The sequence below is a fragment of the Pagrus pagrus genome (genome assembly GCF_965226575.1).
Source record: "Pagrus pagrus genome assembly, chromosome: 6".
NCBI lineage: Eukaryota > Metazoa > Chordata > Actinopteri > Spariformes > Sparidae > Pagrus > Pagrus pagrus.
Genome location: NC_140190.1, coordinates 18,716,754 through 18,740,901, shown reverse-complemented (window position 1 = coordinate 18,740,901; position 24,148 = coordinate 18,716,754). Strand labels below are relative to the sequence as shown.

Here is a 24,148-nt window from a genome sequence, read left to right as displayed (position 1 = left end):
CAAGGGAGAGAGGGTCAGTTGGACAGACTTTGACAGAGGCAGCAAAACAGTGACAGGGAGAGTTGGAAAAGAAAGCTAGACAGGATCAAGTAGCCTGTGGTATTAGCTGGTTGACCCGCTGGGTCAGGCCATAGTTTGGGCCTGAGGCGATCTGGGCTGCTGTCTTTATAAGAAGGGAACAGCTCTGAGGAATGATGATTTCATAATGCATTGAGTACGGTTGCTTCATTTATAGACAAACAAAATCCCTTTTCCTGTAGGACATTGCATGGCTGGAAAAAAGCGTGTGCCGGTCTTATAATGTGCCTTAACTTTGAATAACTACAGGAGAAATTGCAATAATAACAGGTCCTTTGACTGACAAGCCTCAGGTTTAATGCCTGCCAACATAAAACATGTTTGAGTAAAACACATCGGATGTATTTCGACCAATCCAAAGTTTCTACAGACTCTTTGGTGTGAATTTGTGGCTCAAAAGACTTTTGAACCCTCAGAAGCTTGCTCACTTTGTGCTTTGAGGCGTGTCACCGAGTCAGTTCAGTCTAGACTGATGGACCCACATGTCCACGCCCACACACACGGGTCTGGGCGGCATTACACAGACAGGCCTGTGCAAAGTGTCAGAAAGCTAATGACCCAGATCCTCCACTCACCCACTAACTCAACCTGACAGATTGACAAAGCTAAAACTCTGAAACATACATTTTATGGGTAGGAGGAAAGGAAAAATCTGACATCACCATAAAATTAGGGCTGAGGCATGCTGAGAGGTATATGTAAAGAATATTGAAATAATGCAGGGTTAGAACATATTGAGTGGTGTTTAATTTTATACCATCCAGCCAGAAACCAGAGACTTTACGGTTCATGGCGCACTGCTAGATTTATCTACATCTTTTCTTCAACTCGTTTCATTTTCCTTTTACATTACACAACTATTGGAAAATAACAGAAATATTTTTGACATCAAAAGTGTGGCTGTGGCTCTGACCCTTCTACCCTCTAAATCTTGGCTGCTTGTATTGATGCAGATGCAGAACCTGAAGCATTCTCTGTGCCACAAACAAAGGAAGGAATTGGTAAAAAGAGATTCAGCAACCATTTTACAGGCTGTTTTGGCACTGAACCAGCTTTATTTCAGTCATTGCTACCGATTCTACAAAAAAACCCAACCTACTTAAAAGCTATAAAAGTGAAAGTGATTGAAACCTGAGATTTAATCGAGAGCAAAGTTAAGTGTTCCCATGCTGGACGCTATGAGCCCGTGAGAGGCTATGCATGCACAGGTGTGTTTCCACCCTATAGATCCCATGACAGATACCAACCACATTCCCACATCTATCAGTGAGCGGAGTCTTTGGTGATGGGAAGTGGGAATGTCATGCCTGTTTGGGAAAGTTTGGGATCGACTTGCTGTATAGGATCTGCAAGGCCAGGCAGGTCTGGGCATTCCTGACAGTGTGTGTGGAATGGAGGGAGGACTGTGTGTGTTCTCTCCTCTCCCTTAGGCTCACAGAAAACCTGACTCCACTGCAGAGGAAGTGAACCTGTCCCCTGCAAAATAGACAGTGTGTGTTGTTTGTATCTCTTTTCTATGTGTGTCTCCATTAATTCTGAATGTGTCTGCATATACTGGTATGCTTGGTGAAATAATACTCATTTGTACATGTGTAACTTTGGATGTTTATCTACTTAAATGCACAATACAGTTCCTGTTTGTGTCTGATCTTGGTAAATGTCTGTGTTTACACTGGTAGTAACACACACACGCACACGCACACACACACACACACACACACACACACACACCAAACACTCAAAGTTATGCGTCATTCATCTGTCAAACCTTACAACATGAGTAGTCAGGAAGCCCATGTGAAAAAGGGAAACAATAGGTATTGTGTGCACTTGTAAGAGCTTAAATGAAAGTTGAACAGTCTTACAGGGTTAATATCTGAATGTCTGAGGCCGCAGCAACACCAATCAATTAGATCCTGCATATAAAAGCCAAGAATATCTGGCAGCAGGAAGCAGACAGCAGGATGAGACTTCTCAGGGCCAGAGGGCAAAGCACCGCCATCTGAATCCTGTCACTACACAGCCCGTCAGAAATATGGCTAATGTACACGTCATAAAGGTCAGGGTGTCTGACAGTTGCACAGACAACACTTTTTAAACTATTTAAATTCCACGTGGAACTGGATTTAAGATCAATTTAAAAATGAAGTGACTATTACCGTCTGAGACAAGCCAATGAAAAGCCCTGAAAATTCAAACTTTTATGGTAAAAGAACCATTCAGTCCTGAATATTATCATATAGCTGATGATGATTACAAAAATCATGACAAACTGCCAGCTACACAGACAGAATACTGTAGCCCAGTGATTTTCAAACTTGATAAGTCGAGTACCACCCCATAAAATATTAGGCTCTCCAAGTTCCACCATTATGACCAAAATAAAAATACAGCAAAGTGGGCCTACTCTATTCAGGTATGGACAGTTCACGCAAGAGCCAGGTTTATTCCTCATAAGATTACTTTTTGTTGACTGCCACAGCCACAGTGTGCAGTCGTGCTCCGTTCACTATCATCAACTTTGGGTTCTACAGGGCTGTTCAAAATATTGTTCTCCTGATCTGCACTTCTCTTCTTGAGGCACATTTGTAGTGTCTTTGAACCTTTCATTTTACCTCCGGTTACCATCTTGCTATCACAATTTAATTTTAGCTCATAGCGAATCATGGATGACGCATGTGCACACATGACTACATAGCAGCCTGAAACAAAAATATTCCAGGACAAAACTTATTTTAAATTTTATTTCAGTTTAGGTATTTTAATAGTTTTTCTCATTTTCAAAACTTATTTCTGGGGTTCCTCTCCACAGTTTGAAAATAGTGGCTGTAGGTACTTCTAACTACTTCATTGCTAGCTACTTCCTGAGAGAAGTCTTGTGCAGTTGAGAATGACAGACTTGTTGGGGACTTGTTTTTTTTTTGTTTGTTTTAAATATTATATAGCAGAAGGTTATGACACATTCATGAATCATATTTTTGTTATTACTTCTAATTAGTGTATTAAAGGCATTTTAAAGTTCTTTAATGTAGATCATGCAAGCATTTCCAAATGTTTTAAGGATTCGTTGGTGTAAAAGAGAGATTAGTGTGTGTGCAACTTATACTTTGAGGTAGGTCTGTGTAAATTATGGTCGAAAGTGTGTATGTGCCTTTGTGTTGACAGGAACTGTGATTATGCGTGTGTGTGTCATACAGAAAGTTCTGAGATGGCAGCAAGCCTTGCGTGCTGCTTTTTGAAAACAGACTTTGCTTAACGAGCAGAGTTTTGCTGAATAAGACCAAAGCTGGAGACGACTCAACCCTCATTGTATGAGCTGTTAATAGGAGCCTTCAACAAGCAGGCAGGTAAAAATTAGCGGATGTGTCTGGCCCACCCCCAAGATAAGTCCTTCAAAACTTACTAACAGTGCAGATATAGTACATTTGCATAGTTTCACTGAAAAAACACAACATATAGTGAATAATGAAATGCTTTTTAACCAATGTAAATGAGACAAGTTGCTGTATTTTGAATCCATTGTGCAGATTCACGCAAAGGCATCAGCACAAGTGTATGCAGGTTTCCTACAGATCATGCTGGGGGGAAAGGAGGAGATTGGTAACCTGCTTTAATAGCCTCTCCACAGACGATTTCTGGCATGAATCCTGTACCAGCAGGGAGAAATTGGGCAAGAAATTCTCATGTCTAACACTCCCAACTACTGCTGACTGCTAGCCAGCAGTCTGTGTACTTGCAGATAAACCAAGATTCAGATAGCCATGGAAACACCACACAATATGTACAGGTCTGGTCAAGTCACTGGTGGCACAGTCCAAGATTATTTTGTGATGCACTGGTTCCAAAGCAAAGAAATCTTCTCTGTCCATCTCTGGTTACCATTAACGGCAGGCTCAAACCAAGACCAGAGCCACACTGGTGGTTGACTCATAGAAGCCTCACACAACAAATGAACAGGCCAGATATTTGTGATATTATGTAATTGGTTCTGGTTCATGACCTTTGAAAACACAAGGATTTTCCAAATAATGACTAATTTGCTTAAAAAAAACTGAGCAACAATATTTTCCTCAAAACAAAAAGACAGCAACAAAACCAATATTCTTACTTAGTGCCTCGACACTGACTTATTATTATTTTTACATAACTTTAGGTGCAACCAATAAAGGTGGCCAGTTGTCTCTCTTTGAAAGTAGGATATCTATCATTTTATCATTTTTAGTGGCTGATATCTGAATTTGGAACCAAATATTTTCTCTAAAGTGACTAAAAACATTTTACCAAGTTCAAAGAGATACCGCTTAGTAAAAGCAAGAAAAATCTAGAGCGTATACTTTCCAGTCTAATCCAATATCAAGCTCAATAGCCCTGCATCACTCTAAATGTTAAACCACCCATAACTGCTTTGACATAATTCAAGATCACCAGAACTAGGATCCGAATCAAATTGTACTCACTCATTAGATACCAGCCACCTTAATATGCCTGATTTTCTTCTCTCACCTCAAAGTGAGAAAAAACTTCTGCATCCATCCCTTTATCTGGCTTTTGTGTAATCCTGCTGACAAACCAACCAACCAAGGTAATTACATAACCATGTCATTAACATTTTAACACCAATCCAACACCTTCTTAGACCAGTGCACACCAGTACACACAACCCTGTTCACAATGTGGCAGCTTTACTGCTTATTACATGAAGAAATGCTACTGAGCGCCTGAGAGAAGAGCAACAGTCTGCCCTAAAAACAAGCTTTAAAAAGCAAGCTGCCAGCTGACATCCGAGTTATTTTATCAGTTTGATGGTTTAACTGAGTGAATACTATATCAGACTAGTCGATACCATTTCCTTTAGCACTACTGCCACCTACTGACAACTGCAAGACCTCTTATAAAAGAAACGTGTAATCAATACAACATACGACAAGTTGAGGAAAGCCAATACGACACTAACCAAAGGGACAAGCTGATTGTGACAAACTGCCTCCTTTCTCATTGTCACTTGGGATCAAGTGTATGCTTGTGTTTCAATTATTAACTCATTAACATTCATATCATTGTGCTGTAAGTCTGTGTGTCTTACTGAGATCCTCTGCCAGCTGGACCCGGCGCCCTGTGATGAGCTGGCTCTTCCTCTCCATGTCCTCCCCGAAGTCATCCAGCACCTCCTTCACATTTTTCTCCAACCGGCGCACTAAGACAAACACACACACAGACACAAAGCACAACAATCAATATTCAATCCAACAACAATCTAATTTTTCTCTCGGTGTTCCCATTGAATGATATGTTCAATGCATTATTTTTTACCATCATTAACATGGTTGGGAGAAGAATTGTCTATTGTCACAATAGGTGTTTGTGAGTATACCCGTAGCAGGACCAGTGTCTTTATTGACTGGTTATTGATGACCTGGTTATGGATCTTGGGTGGATTATATCACAAAGTCCAGGCCGGGAGTATTGGTTGCCCTAGTTGACTAAATTTAGACCACTTTGAACTACACGGTTTCGTCTCGCGTCCTCATGGTGATCATTATAAAAAATAGCTCTATCAGTTCAACTCGGTGTTAAATCTTTCTGCGACAGAGCTGCAACTATTAGTCGATAAACTCATTAGCCAGAAGAAAAAATTTATCAGCAACAATTTTTTTAATTGATTCATCTTTGCAGTCATTTTTCAAGCAAAAATGTCAAACATTTTCTGGTTCCAGCTTTTTATTACTCAATTATGTGCAGCCTTTCTTTGTCATCTATAACAGTAAATGCAGAGTCTTTGAGTTCTGGCCTGTTGGTTCAACAAAAACGGGGTCTATGGGAAATGGTAACAAACATTTGTCAAAATTTTTTGACATTTTATATACTGAACAATTAATCAGTTAATCGTGAAATAGATCAGTAGATTAATCAATGATGAAAATAATCTTTAGTTAAAGCCCAAAGTGACCAATAGTGCCACTGTAGCAATAATGTACTGGTGTACAGGAAGAGCAAAATCAAGTATTGTGTTAAAATAACAGCAGGAAAATAGATATCCGTTATGAACACCCAACCCAACTGGACTGATTAACAGGAGGGGGTAGATAAATATAAACTGGGGCAGAGAGTTTGATAAATTATCCATATTAGTCCTTTTTGTCTTTAAATGATGGAAACCTTCCTTTGATATTCAGTCTTCCGCTTAAACCAAGTCCCCAGTCCTTACCCTCAGTGTTGGTGAGCTGCTGTCGGAGAGTGTTGGCTGTGATGACCAGCATCCTCTGGATCCTCCAGAATAGTACCACATCATTGCACTCCAACTGGAAAAAAAAACATGCAGGCACACAGCTTAGCTTTTCACACACTGACTTTAAATATAGCGGACAAAAGAAAGACAACTCAGAATAACACATCCTCTCTCCTTACTTCAGAGTCAACAAAGTGTCTCTGGTAGTAGTAGAAACCTCTCTTGCAGAGGTTACAGTGGGACAGCGCGTTCTGCAAGAAGTGTCGGCGATAGAGCTGGTGCCACGTGTCCTTGATCTGAACAGGTAAGGAAGGCAGTAATTCAGCAGTTAATGGGTAGTAGATGTAATGAAAGATGCCATACATGCAGAGTACAAGCTGTTATGATTTACATTGAAATTTTTTCTTTTGATTAGTAAAAACCAAGATGATTAAATCATCATTAAATTGATCTCACCAGCACAGGGTCAACTTCAACCCCTCGTCCCTCCAGATTCTTCCTGACTGTGGTGACCTCGTCATTGGCCAAGTAGGCTGTGTGGTCATCGTGTAGCTTCAGCAAGCGCTCCAGCTCATTTTTTGTTTCATTACGAATGTGCTGAAAGGTCAAAAGACATTAAGTGAGCACTGTCCTTGTGGTGGAAAATGGGCGGTTAAGTGTAGATGATTGTTAAATGTATTCTATGCTTCCATTAAGCACTAATGTGTCTGCACTAATGTGGCACAACTGGTATTACACAAGTCTAAAAAGTGCCTTATAATCCTTCAACTTTTAAGTCTCCGGTGCCTCTAAAAATCCAGCACATTTATACCCAGGCATTAAGGAAGACACCTCAGTCTCTGACCTGTTCTGGTGTGCGATTCTTCCAGTTCAGCCACCTCTGCTTCCAGTCTGGACCCACCATATCTCTGATTACTGACTCAGCTACAAGCAGAGAGAAGAGCAAGCGAGAAAGACAAGGACAAAACACACAAAAGAGAATTCAATATATGAACAATAATTATAATAATAATAATAATAATAATAATGCATTATATTTAAAGGCGCCTTTCAAAGCACTCAAGGACACCTTACAAAACACACATAACATAACAACGGTACATCAAACAATTCAATCAGGTAACATTGGTGTGGAAGTTAGTGCAATTGCAAAGATAAATAAATAAATATGAAATGCAATTACGAAGTGCAATAATACAGAAAATAGGCAAGAGTGTGATTGCATAGTTAGTGTATTGTATGTTGCTTACAGTAGCAGCCACTTCCATCCACAATACTCTATATGTGAGATAATACATCATAAGCGTTCATGGCGCCATAGAAACAGAGTTTCCATTGTTGCAATAAGTAGTCTGGAAAAGACGGCATGGAGCATGACAGCCTTTTTCCTAATATGTGCGTCTGTGACTTGTTTAACAATTTACATCCAAAAGTGGTAAATGTGCCGCAGCAGATTCAAGAATTTGTTCTGTAATTTAAATGGATCTGACCTGATTATGTTTGAGCACTAACATCAGTTAAAATGGTTAAAAAAAAATGCTAGCCAGGTGGAAAAGGCAGCAAACATGGCTGCCACTGCCAGCTCTCCTAATCATGATGTGCAATCTTTGTTTTTAACATCTCAGTAGTTAGAAACGTGACCATAAATGTGTTATCATCTAAATATCCTTTATTCTACCAGGTAAAAGCATGATTGAGATTGAAAAAAGTGAACACGAAATCTGATGGTTAAGACTGAGAAGGGAGTCCAGCACTGGCTAAGTGACACTTGTCGAGGATATCATCATGGTTAACGTACTGTCTTTGAGGCGTGACTGCAGGGTTTCCTCCATGAACTGGATGGCTGCGTCCCACTGGGGCTTGTCTGTGATGGAACGATCCTCTAGGGCATTGTGTTGGATCACCCTCTGACACACACAAACAAGACAAGAACACATTATATAATCTCAAAGCTATTAAGTTTTGTATCACATGATCCAGTTGTGGCATAAATGTTAGCAAGACCAGACATATTCATCACACATGATCAGGAAGTTGTGTCTACTTCAGGAAGTGTTAAATCAACTACTGCACGTGCACTCTGGTTCTATGCACACAGTGTGAGTGGATTTACTGTGTGTTTACCAGGCTGTCTTTGGCCCTCTCATTCCACTTGTGCCTCTTGATGCTCTCGTCCTTTACGGCCTCCTTCAACTTGTCAAAAATGTCGTCCTGGTCTTTGCCTTTGTATTCAGCCATGAAGCGGGCGAACTCTTCCTGCAGTGTCTCCCAGGCAACCTAGAGGAAGGTGAAGTATAGTGAGGAAAGAAAAGGCTCATATTATCATAAAGCCAGTGTCTGATTAAATATCTCTTTCCCTTCTGCACCGACTACATACAATGCTAAATTACAGAATCTGAATGCCAGTAAAATGCAAAATAATTCAGTAATAACTGAGTTAATTATTTCCTCATATTAGTCAACTTAGATAATTTGATTTAACTTAAGTTTGAATTGATTTCATGTCATAGTCAACATCTACCTTTAAACAAGTTGATTACATAATGACCAGCTCTTTAAAGGCAAACAGTCTGTGTTACCTCTAGTGCTTTGTGTGGAAGCTGCTTGTCGGTCCACTGCTTGAGCTTGATGTCTACAGTGGTGTTAAAGGTACCAGAGTCCATTGTTTGGGCAGCAGGCAGATAGATGTTCTCAATCACATGGGTGGAAACACGTTCCCACAGCTTCTTCTGCAAGATGGACTCCCTGGAAGAGTAAAAGATAAGTCCAATACTTCCAGTAACTGAAGGAACAAGAGATCTTTTGATTGGCCTCGAGCTGTTGTGATTTTGGTTCTCTGTGAACTGAATGCTAGCAACATGCTCAAGGTGCTTCAACCAGATCATAGATGCATGAAACTTTTTTGTTTTTTAGATTCTGATTATTATTCTTAGATTAAGATTTAAGATGGATCTAATAAGCACGGTGTTTGTACCATAAGTGCTTCCAGGTGCACAGTTTCAGTGACCTGGTAGGGTGAGGAAACAATGAGTGAAGAGATCAGTCTTGGTTGAGCTGCTTTCACTTGTGCTGCCGCAATTGCACTTGACTATAGATTCCAATACAGCTCCAGTCTGACCCTGTTAGCAACTACCAGCCTCCACATTTCACTCCATGTCTCAACGGCTGTGTGGCAATGGAACAAAACCACCCCCAAGTCCCGCTAGACCAGATCAGCGATGGGCCCTCTCATTTATCATAAACGCACGCTCATATTTCATTAAGCTCCCCTTTTGTTCCAGCAAGCACCCCTCACTGTCAATAAGTGCTATCTCCAATAGTGCTGGCTGGCTGCTGGCTGGCTAACAGGGCCACCCCTGTTCCCGTCCATGGGCCATTCATCAGAGTATTGATCTGGGAGAACTGATGGCACGCACACTGGGGACGGCCATAACACAATGCATACATCTCATTTAGTATGGTATTCCTCTTTGGGGGTGAGGTTTAACTATACATTCATGCACAGATAAATACACACAGAGATAGACCTGCAGTTTGATCTAAAAATAGTTAACGCTCATGTCTTTGCAGAACAAATACATGATCTAATTGGCTTTAGGCAAAGTGCAGCTAGACAATTTTACAGAGTTTAGTCCTCATAAGGCGGCACGTTTTTCAGACCAATATTCTACATAATGGATTAAACATTCACTCTAACAACAAGAGCCCGATCAGTATATCAGTTGGTTGATATTAGTGTATCACAGATATATCGTATCGGCTTATATGTTGTTCGATATGTGCCAATATAAGTACTTCTTTATCAGAGATTACAGTGGAGAAAGTTTGGGGTGATTTATAATTATTCAATTTCTCTTGAAGTTTATTGTTTCAGTGCACTGATGTCATTTTGGGTAATAGAGTTTATTGTTAAACTGTAAAATATCCTGCCTCCTATACATATCTTTCTTCACAAGTGTTTGAAAACCACATTTGAGGGATCGTTGCAAAAATGTGTGTATATCGGTCACTATATATCAAGATCGGAAACTTTTACTCCCTTATTTCAGTATTGGGCCTAAAAAAGTGAGTACCAGTTGCCCTCTACTAACAACAGTAAGATGATCTCTATAAACAATGCTAGACCTGACATCTGAATAAAACCACAGGAGGAATCAATGAGCATTTGAAAAATTGGATCACATCTTCACATAATAAATAAATGAATACCCCCTCTCCAAATCATAAACAACAAACAACATCTTGCACTTGAGTTATGGAGAGGTTCAAAAGATAAAACAACAGTTTCAAGATGTTTGTGCTGCTAATGGTATTTAAATAAATCTATATACATTGTTGTATAGAGAAAGAAATTCAGATTGCATCTAAATGAGTGCATTCCTGAAGATGTTTCCTATTCCCATAAGGCTGTTACATTGATAACAGCTTTGACTTTTTTAAGACAGAACCAAAAATCATGAGCTCAACATATTTGCTCAACATTAACTTACCAGTGTTGTGGGGTCACTTGACTCAAACTAATGACTTCATCCAAGATTTCATTTTTGGCCTTTTCATAGAGTTCATTCTGCAAAAAGAAAAAATAACATCTTTATTTTTACAACTTTGTTCATGGTGTGCAACTGTTCTGTGGGGTGTTTTAACTCTTGCTTTTATCCTGACAGGAAACCTTTTTTTTCCCCCCATAAACAGCATTTGTGACAACAGGGCCACAAATGAGCTACCTCTTCCTTTTGTCATACTTTGATTTTTCTCGAGCCTCTTACATATACAGAGCAATGAAACCGTTTGTGATTCTCACCCTGTCCAGCTCTCTCAGACGAGGGTAGTTGTTCTTCCATTCCGTCTCCAGGTTGAAACGAGATGCTGGGGTGATGAGGGACAGTGAAAATGAATATGCCATTTTAACAAACCTCAATATAAACAATCTCGAACTTTACATGTTCAGGCACATTATTATCAAGTATCAGTGGTTACACCATACATCATTGACAAAAACGTAGCCTTTTCCCTTAAAGTTTCAAGACAAAATATTTTGATGTGTCTCATTTGGCGAGTGCTCATTCTCATGGCTGGACAAAACTCATCTCCTGCATGTTTCTATTGCTTTTTACACCTTTGATGTTACACTCCATTAAACAGTAATTTTCTATAGTCAACAGGCAAATGATCATACGGAGACAGGGCCTGCTTTGTTTTAACCCGTATGATATAAAGGCAGCTTTCAGACTGTTAATGGTGCCTATCCTTTAATAAAATCGGGCGAGGACACACCTTCTGTCTTAACTGGTCTCTTAGGAGGAGAGGGGAGGGGGCCAATCACACAGTCTTCATGAAAAGTGAGATTTTTAGTTCTCATATATGCACACACAGACAGACAAAGTGACAGAGACACACACACATACATACACACACCAAGCCTGCTGTCCCTATCCACAGTGAAGATTAGGCTAATTGCTGGTTTGTGGGGCCACGGTGGCGCCAAGCATGGAGGATGAAGGCCGGCTGTGTGTGATTTGATGGGATATGGATCAATACACCACACAATAGGCCTGTGGGAACTGCAGTCTCACAGCTATAAATCTCCGGTGCTGTTAGCAATGGGCTTGTGATTGTCTAGACTAATTGCAGTTGGAAGGCAGGACTGTGAAAGGCGTGGCAGGGTGGGCTTAGTAAAGCCAATACAGTGAGGTGGGAGAGTGAGAAGGAGAAGAGGAGTAGCACCTGTTCCCTGTACATTTAATGTAAAAAAAATCTATTCTATTAAACCATCCTTTGGGTTGAAAAAGTGCTGGATATGAACATTGTGCAGTCATACCTTTGAAGACATCCGCCTGCTGCTCGACAGACTCCCGAACCATCTTCCAGAAGCAGTCGGAGACGGCCAGACTCAAGTTCTTTGTGGTCACCTGGTGGGCCTTCAGCATGCCGTCCCTTTGTTGCATACATACATTCACTGTCAACTTTAAATTTATTCATTTGATTGAGTTGAAGTTTGGCCAATTAGTTGCAACTTGCCTCAGTAATCTGGAGTTCTGGAAGAAGTCTTCCTCATAGTCTTTGATGGAGTCAATGCTTTCACCGGTGCTCCCTGCACACAAGAAGACAGCAGAACAAAGTGTGAGTAAATAACAACTCACTTACTGATGGATTTATAATAAGTTAAAGAATAAATAGAATATTTTCTTAAGTAGCTCTCTAATAGAGGTGTAAGTGTTAGTGAATTGGGACATGATTATAACGTGAAAGTCCTCATTAAATACATTTAATTAAAGGCAGCCTGATGAATTACTCAGCAGTACATGTTACCTTTTCCTGTGACTACAGCAAAGTAACCCAGGGCCTTCATGGGAAACAGCCTGCCTTCCACTATTTGTTGGATCTGAAAGAGAAAATGGAAAACAAAGAGGACTTAGAATCTCATGCCAACCACTTTGTAGTACACCCTTCCCCAACACCGACTCACTGAGAGAGCATCAAGTAAAAATGTAAGTGCTGAGCTCCCTCTTGTGGAGAAGCTACATATAACTTCACTCGCAGAGGCTAATATGTCAACCACTGATTTGAGAAATCTGCAAATGCAGCTGCTTACTTGACTAAATTCATACTTATTAAAGATCATCAATAAAAGGCCTGTAGACAGATCCTCGCTGTCATCACAACTACTGTGATGACATAAGTAAGTAAGTGCCACAGCTTTAAAATGGGTTAATTGTCAGTATAGCCTTTAATTGTTTTTTTTAACATTAAAATAACTATTAACTAAAGTTTAATTAACTATAAATTTAGTGTTGCCAATTCTTGGGAGAGTTTAGTGTCTTACTCTGCTCGGGCTGGCCAGGTTCTTCTCAGCCAAGTCCACCTTAGTCAGGACAAAGATGGTCCTCTTCCCCTGGGGGTCCATCTGACTAACCAAGTCTGTTACAATGCTCCGCTCTGCATCCACACTGCCATCTGCAGGCAGGCAAGGAAGATCAGAGATATTATGACTGTACATATAACAACGAGGATGGTCAGGAGTATAAACATTGTTGTGGCTGTGAATAAACTCACCCTGAATGCAGAGGATGATTGCGTTGGGGTTCTGCATGTAGGCCTTACTGATGCTGAAGATGGTTTCTTTAGTATCTGATGCCATTCCTGCAGTCACCGTCTGAGATAGACACAAATAAAATAACCTCTTAGGACTGTAATTGTATCACTGTATTTGTGAAGACAAGTTCGGCTTTGATTTTACATGACAGCAAATAGAAATCAATCAGAAGAAGAAAAGTTAATTTCTAAACTAAAACTCTAATTTCTAAATTTCAATTAAAAACACAGATATGCTGTAAATAATAATATGAAAACTTGTAGCAATAATGAAAGAGTAAAATAAAATAGTACATGTTTATACATTACAGATTCTTTTTTAATACAGGAATGTATACTCACGCTGATGACACCTGGTAAGTCAACAAGCACCATCCTCTGGATGCCGGGGCCTTTGACACTCAAGGATATTGTCTGACACACAAAAAATAAACATCATTATTCTATGAAACATTACAGAGGTAAATCTGAAATCTGAATAAAGACACTATGTCAAACCTCAGAGCTGACTGTCTGTCCCTCCTTCACACTCTTCCTCATCCTCAGCTCAATCTCGTGCCTCAGAGCAGCCAGCTGCAGGACAGAGGAAGAGATTTGGTTAAACTAAACCTTTTTAGGTTAAACGTAAAATTCATATTAGGTCGACGTAATGAATGATTCTCTGACTTACATCCTCCTCCTTGGTGAGGTCAAACTCTCGACCGCTGTCTTTAAACATGGCTACGTGGTGGGGGCCTTCGCTTAGTGTTACCTGCAAACGGAAGATGAGTAAGCAATCAGAAATCAATCCAATCTGGGCTCCAAAATGGATTATTTGCTGATTCTGCTCGGCAAAGGCTGTACATGCTGTCATTTCACGGCAATTTCATGACAACAACCAAGTGTGTAAATATTTTTTTCTATCCTTTGAGAGTAAAGATTTGATCAGCCAGTCTGGTCCCACATACCTTGACAGGAGAGCGGGTCATCATCTCTCCTGAGCCTCTGGGGAAGATCCTGGCCTGGGCTATCATCTCCAGCACACTGGTCTTCCCAGCACTCTGATCCCCAACCACAACCACCTGAAACAGAAGAGGAGGAAACGACAGGAGATTAGACGAAAGATAAACGGATAGAAGAGAAGGGAGACCACTACACCCAATGGCAAGAACAAAGTGGAAAAGGAAACAGGTGATCAGGATCCAAGAAATATAAGATACAAGTTTTCATTTTAAAAAAAATCCTCTGCAACATTATGTAGAAATTGGTATTTTGTGCGATTTGGGGCCCCTACATTATCTGACTGCAACACCACTGTTGTCAATACAAATCCCCGGTCTGAAACAATATGTCAGATGTAATGTAGGTGCTAGTAGTGTTGAAAACGTGTCTTGATGTAAACATGTATGTAACGCTATGATCCTACCCTCTACTGACGTTACATAGTGCAGACACAAGTGATGGGGTGCAAAGTGGCTGAGACAGAGACACCATTCACACTATTACAAGACACTGTACCATCACCATGATTTTGAAGTTGTTATTTTAAGGTAAAAAAGTTACATAGTGATGCTTTAAGATACCATGTTACACAAAATAAATAACAAAAGAACATTTAACATATTAACATGTTTCTTGCCCCATTTGCATCAGAAACAGCAAATAGACAAATGCAGCCATCGATAGAAATTCATTTTCTATAAACAGTAGATCTACAGTTGATTGCTCCTTACCCTTGGTAAGTGGTCCTGGGTGTTGTAGTTTGAATCGTAGTCAGACAAGATGTCCAGGACTTCAGAATACAAGTCAATAAGGGATTTCTACACAAGGGGACACGACAGTCATGACAATGAATCATATGCATCAGCAGCATTACAGGCAAACTTAAAAAGCATATTTCTGTATCTGTAGTATGATTGTTTTATGAAACATTCTCATATCTGACAAAATTGGAGCCTCAAGGGGAAAACTTCAAAATGAGAATTTAGTGTGTACTGTGTCTTTATTGTGTATATGTGTTGATATGTACAACCCACCTTCACTTTTCTTTGGTGAATGCCCTTATCATCTTTTTGCAGCACCACTTTCCTTAACTCTTTATTTTCCTTCTCCAGTCTCTCAAGCATGCGCTGATATTTTAGCTACGGGATAAACAATAGAAAATATTTGACTTCAGACCGTTTTTAATCACTTTTAAGGGACAAGACATAAATTATTTAAAAATATTGGACAATAAAAGTGTTAAAAAGACTTGGATGACTTCCATAACACCAACATTCCTCTGATCAAAGAAATTCCGTTTAGATTTTATGATTAGTAATACACAATCTACTGTACCTGTGTACGCAGCAGATCTTCTTGAAGCTGGTCTATCTTTTCTTTGTCTGATGACTAGAGGTTGAAACAGAACAACAGAAAAACAAAACAGCAACAAATTGAGTTAATGCTTCCTTTCCGTTTTGAAATTAAGGGCTTCCCTTTAAACTTCACAAGCATGAAATCCCACCAGCACCACGAAGGTTGATTACGTGCACACTGTATTACAGAGAGAACCAGTGGTGAGAGTCAAGTTAATGCATAAAGAGAGGAACAAAAATCAGATTTCAGGCAGACACTACTCATTCTGGTATTACTTGGCTTCAATCAACAAGCTATTGATTCACAAACAGGCCCGAGTCAAAGAGTGAGCCCTGAAAAATACAGCTGAATATAAATCACAAAATCATTCAGTCATTATAGCTTGGTTTTCAATGATCAAGGAAAATTCATTTGATTGTTTCTCTTGTACACTTGCAACATGTTTGTTTGTTAGGATGAGAGACAGGACAGAAAGCAAGAGACACAGCACACATGAACAAATGGGATTGGCAGCAGAAGAAAGGGAACTAAACAAACAGACAACAACACCAAACTACTTTACCAAAAAAACTGTTTCTTAACTACACAACAGGGACAAGAAGTGTGCTGTTAATTACCCTCTAGCGGTATGTGTCAACACTGGATTAAAATGTTTTGAAAGTCCTTAATTAAGGGACTTATTTAGCATTACAAAACTGCTCATTAGCTTAAGACTTCTCCTTGTTGACAACAATGTTTTATATAGCTGTGTCCATTCATGGTCGTTTCAAAAAGTGCAGCTCACACCATGCAGCGGGTTGCCACTTCACTCCATGCAGTGTTTCCGTACATGAATGGAGTGTTGCTGATGATTATCCGTCCAAATGCATGAGAGCGTGAGACTGAACTACGTCACTGTGCTTCTGGAACAAGGCTACAAAAGGTCCATGCATGCCTTCTCCCCATAGCCGACTGATAAAGCAAACCTTAGCACAGCCTGACACACTATGGGGGTGATACATGGGTATTGTAGGGGACAGACTAGAGGATTGACGGGCCAATTTGTCTCCACTGCAAATATTGTAAAATGAAAATGTATAAAAAAGATTTGAAACACTAACACCATGGCTTAAATTAGGGTGCTAGGCACAAAACAACTGTAAAACATAATGCAGTCCACTACAACAGCAATGCAATAAATTAGTTTAGTCAGAGATGAGTTGCTTAGTTTATTTGTGCAATGTTTAATTTTAGTTTAAAATGTTGCCGTCTATGTGGTGGACAAAATAAACATTCAATTTCAAGAGAAACTGAACATTGTCAGCGTAACCAGCATTGCATTCACTGTATGGCCATTGAACTGGAAAGCATTATTGCGTTAGTGAATTATTTTGCAGCTGTTCATGTTGTTGTGCTGTGTGACTGTTGACACTATAATTTGGGTCTTGGTTCTTTTCTAAAAAGTGTAATTAGTCTCTAAATTGACAGCTCTATCCCCCTCCAGTCAAAAATATGTTTTTTTTTTCTTGTTCACTGAAAATCCAATTTTAAGGGTCTGGCCTATGAGCAGGATTTGTGATGCCACAATTAGATGGACAGCCAATCCTGGTCCAATTTGTAACTCATACAAATGAATGTGATGGTAAAACCTGAAGCCTCCAGGGCACATTCATATAACTTCACAGTGAAGTAGGACACATCTTATGTCCAGAAGGAAAACGACAGAATTTTGTAGAAGGAGCAGATGATTTTTTTTAAAGGATTTTTATCTTTTTTGTGTGTCAGTCTGCTTTGAACAATACTGTGTGTCTGACACCTTTTGTTCTATTTGTTTATATGTCTTACTAGATGTCTGGAGGGCATCTTTAAAGAGCAACTTAACATCAGCTGAAAATCTAGTGGTTTAACTTCTCAATTTGCTGCATTTCAAATGTTGAAGTGTACTCCAAATTATGTCAGCACACTGTGACAGAACTGTTGGTTGAGCTTGCAGCTGTGACCAAACACGCATCCAACCACACCCACCAGTGATGCTGGTTGTGGTCACAGGTGCAACAAATGTTTTACTATTGAAGGCAGTGAAACCCTGCTTTTCAGCCTGGCGTTAAACTTGAATTATTCTGTCAAAGTGGATGGTAGAAATTAAATTGTCCTGAAATAAATATTCTATTTCTTCTCTGATCTTTTAGGAGGCTTTGGTGGGATAGGGCGGTTCTAAGTGGGTTGGGACCTTCACCTTGCGTTTCTGTTGAGGGGGGCTGGGGTTCGGAGGCGGACTGGGAGCAGGCTCTGGCGGTGGGGGACGCGCATTATTCGCTGCAGCGGCCCGCCGGACCTCCTCCTCGTGCCGCTGGATCTGCTGCTGAATAAGAATGAGCTCGCCAAGCAGACCCTGCTGGGGTACGTCATAATGAGAGACAGGTAGGAGCAGCAACAAAGACAATAACCAGCCACTGCGCTGGCCGGCGATATAGGCAAATGCTGCTCCCAAACACAGGGCGACAACAGAGGAAACCTGGCCTGAGACTCTCAGTCACTGGCATTTGTTCAATTCAGGCAGGAGAATCACGTTGCAATTAAAGCTCAAGTTTAAAAGAATCAAGGTTTTGCCTTTGGTAATCTCGCCACCATCATCAGTGTAACCCAACAAAGTCAGTCTCTCTCAAACAGAAAGGGGAGACGCCAAACTTTGCCAGACTGAAAGCAGAGGAGGTGACTAATACCACAACCAGCACCTCTCAGCAAGTGGCAACAACAGTGACTCTGTTCTGTCCTCAACATCATGCACCACTGTGGATTAATGACTGCACGTTCACTATGACTCTGACGACACTATGAGTGATTTCATACGAATGTATAGCAGTATAAAATACAGTAAAAAAGAAGAATATCAAGTTTTACTATAAAGGTAAAATAATAACCAAGTTCAGAAGAAATGTTTTTACTGTGCTGTAAATGCATAATCGGTACGATGAAGGTGAAGATGATGATGATGATTAACTAAGCATAGCAAGCACTGGGACATATCTCTACAAGGAGAAAAGCATACTGTGCAGCAGGTGAAATTTGCTTTAGTTCAGGGGTCCCCAACATGAACTCGTCATCATCTTGTGCTCAGTGAAATGCTTGTATAATAACAGTTTCATGTAATTTTAAGTAAAATTTTTACTGGCACAAGTTGTGTTAAATGTGCTCATATTGGAGACCATGATTGCAGACTAAAAGCAGAGCAGAGGAGAGAAAAGCTGCCATCTGTTTTTTGTTTTTTTTTTTGTTTTTTTTTAATCTTCTCGTTATATTATTTTTCATATGTTCACATCATGTTTTCAATTTTTAAACTTAAACTCTGTCCAGTGTTAAAAAAACAACAACACAGAAACATAAAAAAGAAGAGAAGGAAACTGAAACTGGTCACTTTGTGGAAAAAAACATAACACAAAATGAACAAAAAACAGAGAAAAAAAAAAAAAAACAGCAGAAATGAAACTCATATGCATACAAAGTGTTCTGCCAGAGAGTCCTGTATAAAATAAGGCTGGAAAAACAACATTTTCAATGAATGAGACTTTTGGAGAAACAGTTGAAAAGCATGACAAGTAGTAAAACCTCTTTTGAAGCAATGATAAATGCACATACTACTGGCAAAACCTTATAAAGGTTATGTAATAAAACAATTATATTCAAATAGGTCTGTAGTGAGACTTGCACAGACGTCTGGTCATCTAATGTGTCATAAAACCATTTTCTTATAACAATGCCACTTGGCGTCAAAAGCTCATCTTGTTTATAGTGTAGGTTGGCAGCCAGAGTGAAATTCACAATTCACATTCATTAGAACTGATTGACTCAAAATGCAGCCAAAGATATGACATTTCTCTGTATTACAAAATACATCCCAATAAGGGGTCACTTTAATTCAAGTGCTTTGTGAAGGACCTTCTTTTAACAACTTAAGTGAGATGACATGAGGTGACACATCAATAGGTGCCTCAGGGCCCTTAACTGCCATGGTTTTATGCCTTGAACAATACACTCTTCTTTTAGTAGATTTTGAATCAATTGATTGCAGTTCTTGACACTGAAGTGAAAAGTAGCCAAGCTGCAAAGAAGAGCTGAGTGAGGCCAAGCCGTGGCAGAGCAGACAGGACAGCGTTTTATAAGGTTTTATAAACTTGCCTTTTTGTATTGCTTGTCGCTGGCATCTTGTGAGGCTGCAGCAGAGGAATCTGTGGCTTTTAAGGGAGGATCACCTGAGGTTTCTACCAGAGGAGACACAACAACACAGAATGAGGTTACTTATGAAAATGAATCTTTGACTTTTAAGTGCTGAATACAAACACGTTTAGGGAGACAATAGTGAAAAGAAGCCAGAGTTATCATTGAGCATGCCTATGATAAAATATAAAGACAGGGTGATTAAATTACAAATGTCTGGAAAATGTTGCACTGATATAACATGTAATTATAAAACATGTACATATGCATATTTACACATATAGAAAATGTGAAGTACAAGCCAATTCTTTTTAATTTTACATTAAACTCAACTGACCAAAATTTACAAACTACTCAACTAAACAAATACTGCATTTTTGACCCAAGTAATTGACTTAATTTGCAGTTTGCACTTTAGTGTGACTTTGGCTGTACTGCTTAAATGGTGCAGGCCATAGCATGTGAAAATGTAAAGAATATGTTGCCAGTTATTATAAGATTAGTTCCAGTAAGAGTACAAAGCATCTTCAAAATATTTTTGTGCCTGGAGTTCTTTGAGTAACTTTAAAAATATGAAATAAATGTTCAGAAAAGTGGTTATAGATGCTTCTACTTAAATTTACAGGTGGTGTTAATTTAAATTTTGACTGGTGGACTTCTGTGGCTATAAAAGCAGTTTCTGTATAATTAAATAAAACATCTTAACAATGACATGAAGCACACAGTAAACTCAGTACTAAAAATATTCAATTGAAAGAATCAAGCTCTTTTAATCAATTTCAAGCCGAATATTCATATACCACGTTGCCTCAAGCCCCTGAGTAAAGTTATTATCATGTGAGCTAACATGCTGCTATTGCCATGCACAAAGCAAAGTCTGCTTAGCCATAGAAATGAGGCCGGTGATTACAAAGGCAGCATACTGTCATGTAATGTTTACAGTCAAATGTAATATCCAACTACACTAAATATATAAATGGGAAAACTTTTCACTCTCCGCACTCTCAAACTCTCCTTTAGCAATGAAAGGGTTTGAACTTGAAGAGCAAAGAGCCAGGAACACTCCTTCATTTAATTTATGACTCACAGCAAAGGTGTGGTCCATTCTGGCCCGGCGAGTGACTTTGGAAGATTAGGACTTTCCACATACCAATGTAAATGAGCTTATTGCATTTTAGGGTTATATAATCATTACTATTTATCTGAATGAAATAAATATTATTGTACCACTATTTTTTATTGAAGAAAACAAGCATTTAGTGTAAATTTGAATATCTTGATTTATTGAATGGATGATCTATGTAAAATGTATTTTTTGTGCATTTTCCAAACATTTGAGAGAAAGCAACTACAGGCAGAATGAGCTCGTCCCAAAGATTAGTGAATGTTAGCATGATTAAAGAAAGGCCAGGGGAGAGAGAGGGTGGAAGTCAAAGGAGTCAAAAACCACACAGGTAGGACAAAGTACAGCCAAGGACAGTCAGGTTAAAGAAAGTCAACAGGAGAGGAGGGGACTACTAAAGGTATGCACACCGGATCTGCATTTAAGAGCTTTTCCAGGAAGTAAAATGTTAAAAATCATCTATTTAACAGTCTTTTACTGCACTTGTGCTTTGATATGAACTAGGGAATATTCAAGTTCAAGGATTTTAAAATAATTCAGAGAGAGGGAGAGAAACTTAAAGAGTGAGGCTTTCACCAATTCCAGTAAACAGATTTCAGCCACAGGGTAAAATTGGATGTCTACATAAAAAATAAAAGTTAAGGATGAGACCTTTTCACCATCCTAATGACAGGTCATACATTTCACTGAATACAGAACCTGTGTTAAACATGAACACTGCCATCCTTGACAGCAGCACTGGTCTGCAACCTGGAAGCCAACGTCCTGGGAAGATGCCCTGCTACCGCCTTTAGAGCCGAACCATGGCAAGCAGGAACCCACAACCATGCCAATATTGTGGCAAGATGGCGGTCAAACAGCGGCAGAGAGAAAAGAGGGGAGTGGGCAGCGCTACTGAGTGCGGGGGTTTACACACCTAACAACAGATGCAGACCAGAAGCTCCTTTGACTTCACTACCCAAACTCACACCTGTGAAGAATGTTGTGGACAGGAGGGTAGGGGAGGAGGAGAAGGAAGAACAACACAAGATAAAAATCATAAAAGACAGAAGCAGAGGGATGGTGGTCAAAGCAGGGACACAGCTAAATGATGTGTATTAAAACAAAGCCGCTGCTGTGCCGGAGCTTCGAGTGAAGTAGCCACTTAATGAGAAACTGTTAAAGGAGATCAGCACACCGCAAACTGAGCCTGACCTTCAAGGAGCCCAAAATGTAAATTTGTAGGGAGAATAACATTGTTTTTGCCTGTATTTTGACATGAATATTATCTCTACCATTATCTTGTGACTTAGGAATAAATCAAGTTTCTTTGGCTGTAAGAGGAATTTCATAAGATTGTATGTCTTTTTTAGGGCTCCTAACAAGCAGACTGCTCAGCAGCTTAACAAGATAAAAACCTGTTGAAAATTAGCAGTAAAATGTCAGGTTTAAGCTGACGTGATGATGAGTGGATGGTGTTATTCTAGGGTGAGCTGTCCCTTTTGTCAACATTTGAGGACAGAGTTGAGATATGTGCGTCATGTAGAGCTGCAACTCAGATTTGTTTTCACTGTCAATTAATCTGCCGAATATTTTAATGATTAATCGATTAATTGTTTAGTCTATAACGTGAAAAAGAAATTGTGAAAAATGTTAATCACGATTTCCCAGAGCCCAAAGCGATGTTTTTAATTGCTTCTTTTGACCAACAGTCTAAAAACCAAAGACTCTTCAATTACTACCATAAATTACAAAGAAAAGCAGCAAATCCTTACATTTAAGAAGCTGGACTCAATTTCGTTTTGACATTTTGGCTTTAAAAATGATGATTAATCAATTATCAAAATAGTTTTCTCAGTAGACCCCTTGTACTCTACAAACAGGGATTGATCCCATTATAAGTGATTTTCAAAAGATGGTGGATGATGTAGATTCAAAAATATGAGTATATCTTATATGAATATATCTTATTAATAGACAGACTTGAACTGTAGCAAAACGATTAATTAAAAGTGATACAAAGCAATTGTTGTGTTGTTAGCTCATGTTTTTTTTTAAAATAAGGTGAAATGAGCATAGAAATATCTCCAATAGTCTCCAATTTCAGGACTGCTCAGCAACGTGCACCTGGTCCCATCGGAATAAATGGCTTTTTGCAACACCCTGGTCCAAGACAAGTATTATAGCATTTCCTATTAAACAAAAACACATTGTTTATAGCCCTGGAGAATATATAACCCTATATTTGGTCAAAAGCAGAGCTCCTTCACACCCGACTACCATAAAGAAAGGGGAGTGATGCAGAAAAAGCAGCAATTTAGAGCATGAAGCAGGCTATTTCCTCATATTATTTCATAACACTCAGTCTATGTTATCTCATTCTGCTCAGGTCAACATACTTTAAGCGTGGTACAGGGCACACAACTGGATTGTTAAATATCTTATATTCAAGAGCAGAGACCAGTGCAACTGTGGAAGACAGGTTTGCTTGTGTAATCTTCATCTGAAACTTTGACACTTAACAAGGCACTCCAATGTCTGCAAATATTTTGATGATGATTATTTAAATTTTTCTTTATGATGTAATAACTTTGTGAGGACATAGTTAAGTTTTTGTTCACTCACCAGAGGACAGGAGGCTTTTAAGGAAAGTGAAGTTCTCTCCTATCTTGTCTAGGTCAGGTAGTAGCTTGGCTATTTCCTCCATCTCAGGTAGAGCTTTGGCCAGTTTATCTGTGGATGCAAGAAATAATATGTCAAGTGGAGAAGACAAAGGTCAACAGTTAAATCTCACGATGCATGATTGTACAGCCACCCTTTAAGTATAACCCAGAGAATAATGGCACGTTTTACAGAAATCAGGACTCATTTACAAGGACAACAAGGCCACATTTGTGCACGTTCACTTAAATCATAACATTAAAATGACATCACTTACCAAGATCAATTTGTTCACTCAGTTCCCAGACAAAATCAGGAATGACCCAGTTGTATTCACTAAAATCAGGCAGCATGTCCTTCCACTCTTCATAGGTCTGGAGATAAAATGACAGGCTTATGTTATGCTCATATGAAGTTATGAAGTTTTTCCTCTACGGTTTTCTATATGATATTATAAC

General features: G+C 39.4%; 1 protein-coding gene across 4 annotated transcripts in view; it reads right to left on the bottom strand.

Moving 5' to 3' along the window:
- The window catches only part of opa1 (OPA1 mitochondrial dynamin like GTPase), a 42,148-nt gene that overhangs the window by 15,975 nt on the left and 2,025 nt on the right, over positions 1–24,148 (bottom strand). The window contains exons 3-29 of one of the 4 annotated variants that reach the window (XM_084353994.1): positions 23,968–24,064; positions 23,655–23,762; positions 21,967–22,020; positions 19,889–19,971; positions 17,949–18,104; positions 15,713–15,766; positions 15,412–15,516; positions 15,109–15,195; positions 14,344–14,457; positions 14,067–14,147; positions 13,895–13,969; positions 13,739–13,810; positions 13,358–13,457; positions 13,128–13,258; positions 12,614–12,686; positions 12,323–12,395; positions 12,123–12,238; positions 11,106–11,170; positions 10,795–10,871; positions 8,884–9,049; positions 8,429–8,581; positions 8,103–8,211; positions 7,149–7,228; positions 6,761–6,901; positions 6,484–6,600; positions 6,284–6,377; positions 5,162–5,272 (exon numbers count right to left, since the gene is read on the bottom strand). In XM_084353994.1, the coding sequence (XP_084210120.1) occupies positions 5,162–5,272; positions 6,284–6,377; positions 6,484–6,600; positions 6,761–6,901; positions 7,149–7,228; positions 8,103–8,211; positions 8,429–8,581; positions 8,884–9,049; positions 10,795–10,871; positions 11,106–11,170; positions 12,123–12,238; positions 12,323–12,395; positions 12,614–12,686; positions 13,128–13,258; positions 13,358–13,457; positions 13,739–13,810; positions 13,895–13,969; positions 14,067–14,147; positions 14,344–14,457; positions 15,109–15,195; positions 15,412–15,516; positions 15,713–15,766; positions 17,949–18,104; positions 19,889–19,971; positions 21,967–22,020; positions 23,655–23,762; positions 23,968–24,064 (2,692 nt within the window). The remainder of the gene's footprint in view (positions 1–5,161; positions 5,273–6,283; positions 6,378–6,483; positions 6,601–6,760; positions 6,902–7,148; positions 7,229–8,102; positions 8,212–8,428; positions 8,582–8,883; positions 9,050–10,794; positions 10,872–11,105; positions 11,171–12,122; positions 12,239–12,322; positions 12,396–12,613; positions 12,687–13,127; positions 13,259–13,357; positions 13,458–13,738; positions 13,811–13,894; positions 13,970–14,066; positions 14,148–14,343; positions 14,458–15,108; positions 15,196–15,411; positions 15,517–15,712; positions 15,767–17,948; positions 18,105–19,888; positions 19,972–21,966; positions 22,021–23,654; positions 23,763–23,967; positions 24,065–24,148) is intronic. The other 3 variants (XM_084353996.1, XM_084353995.1, XM_084353997.1) reach the window with 3 other exon arrangements.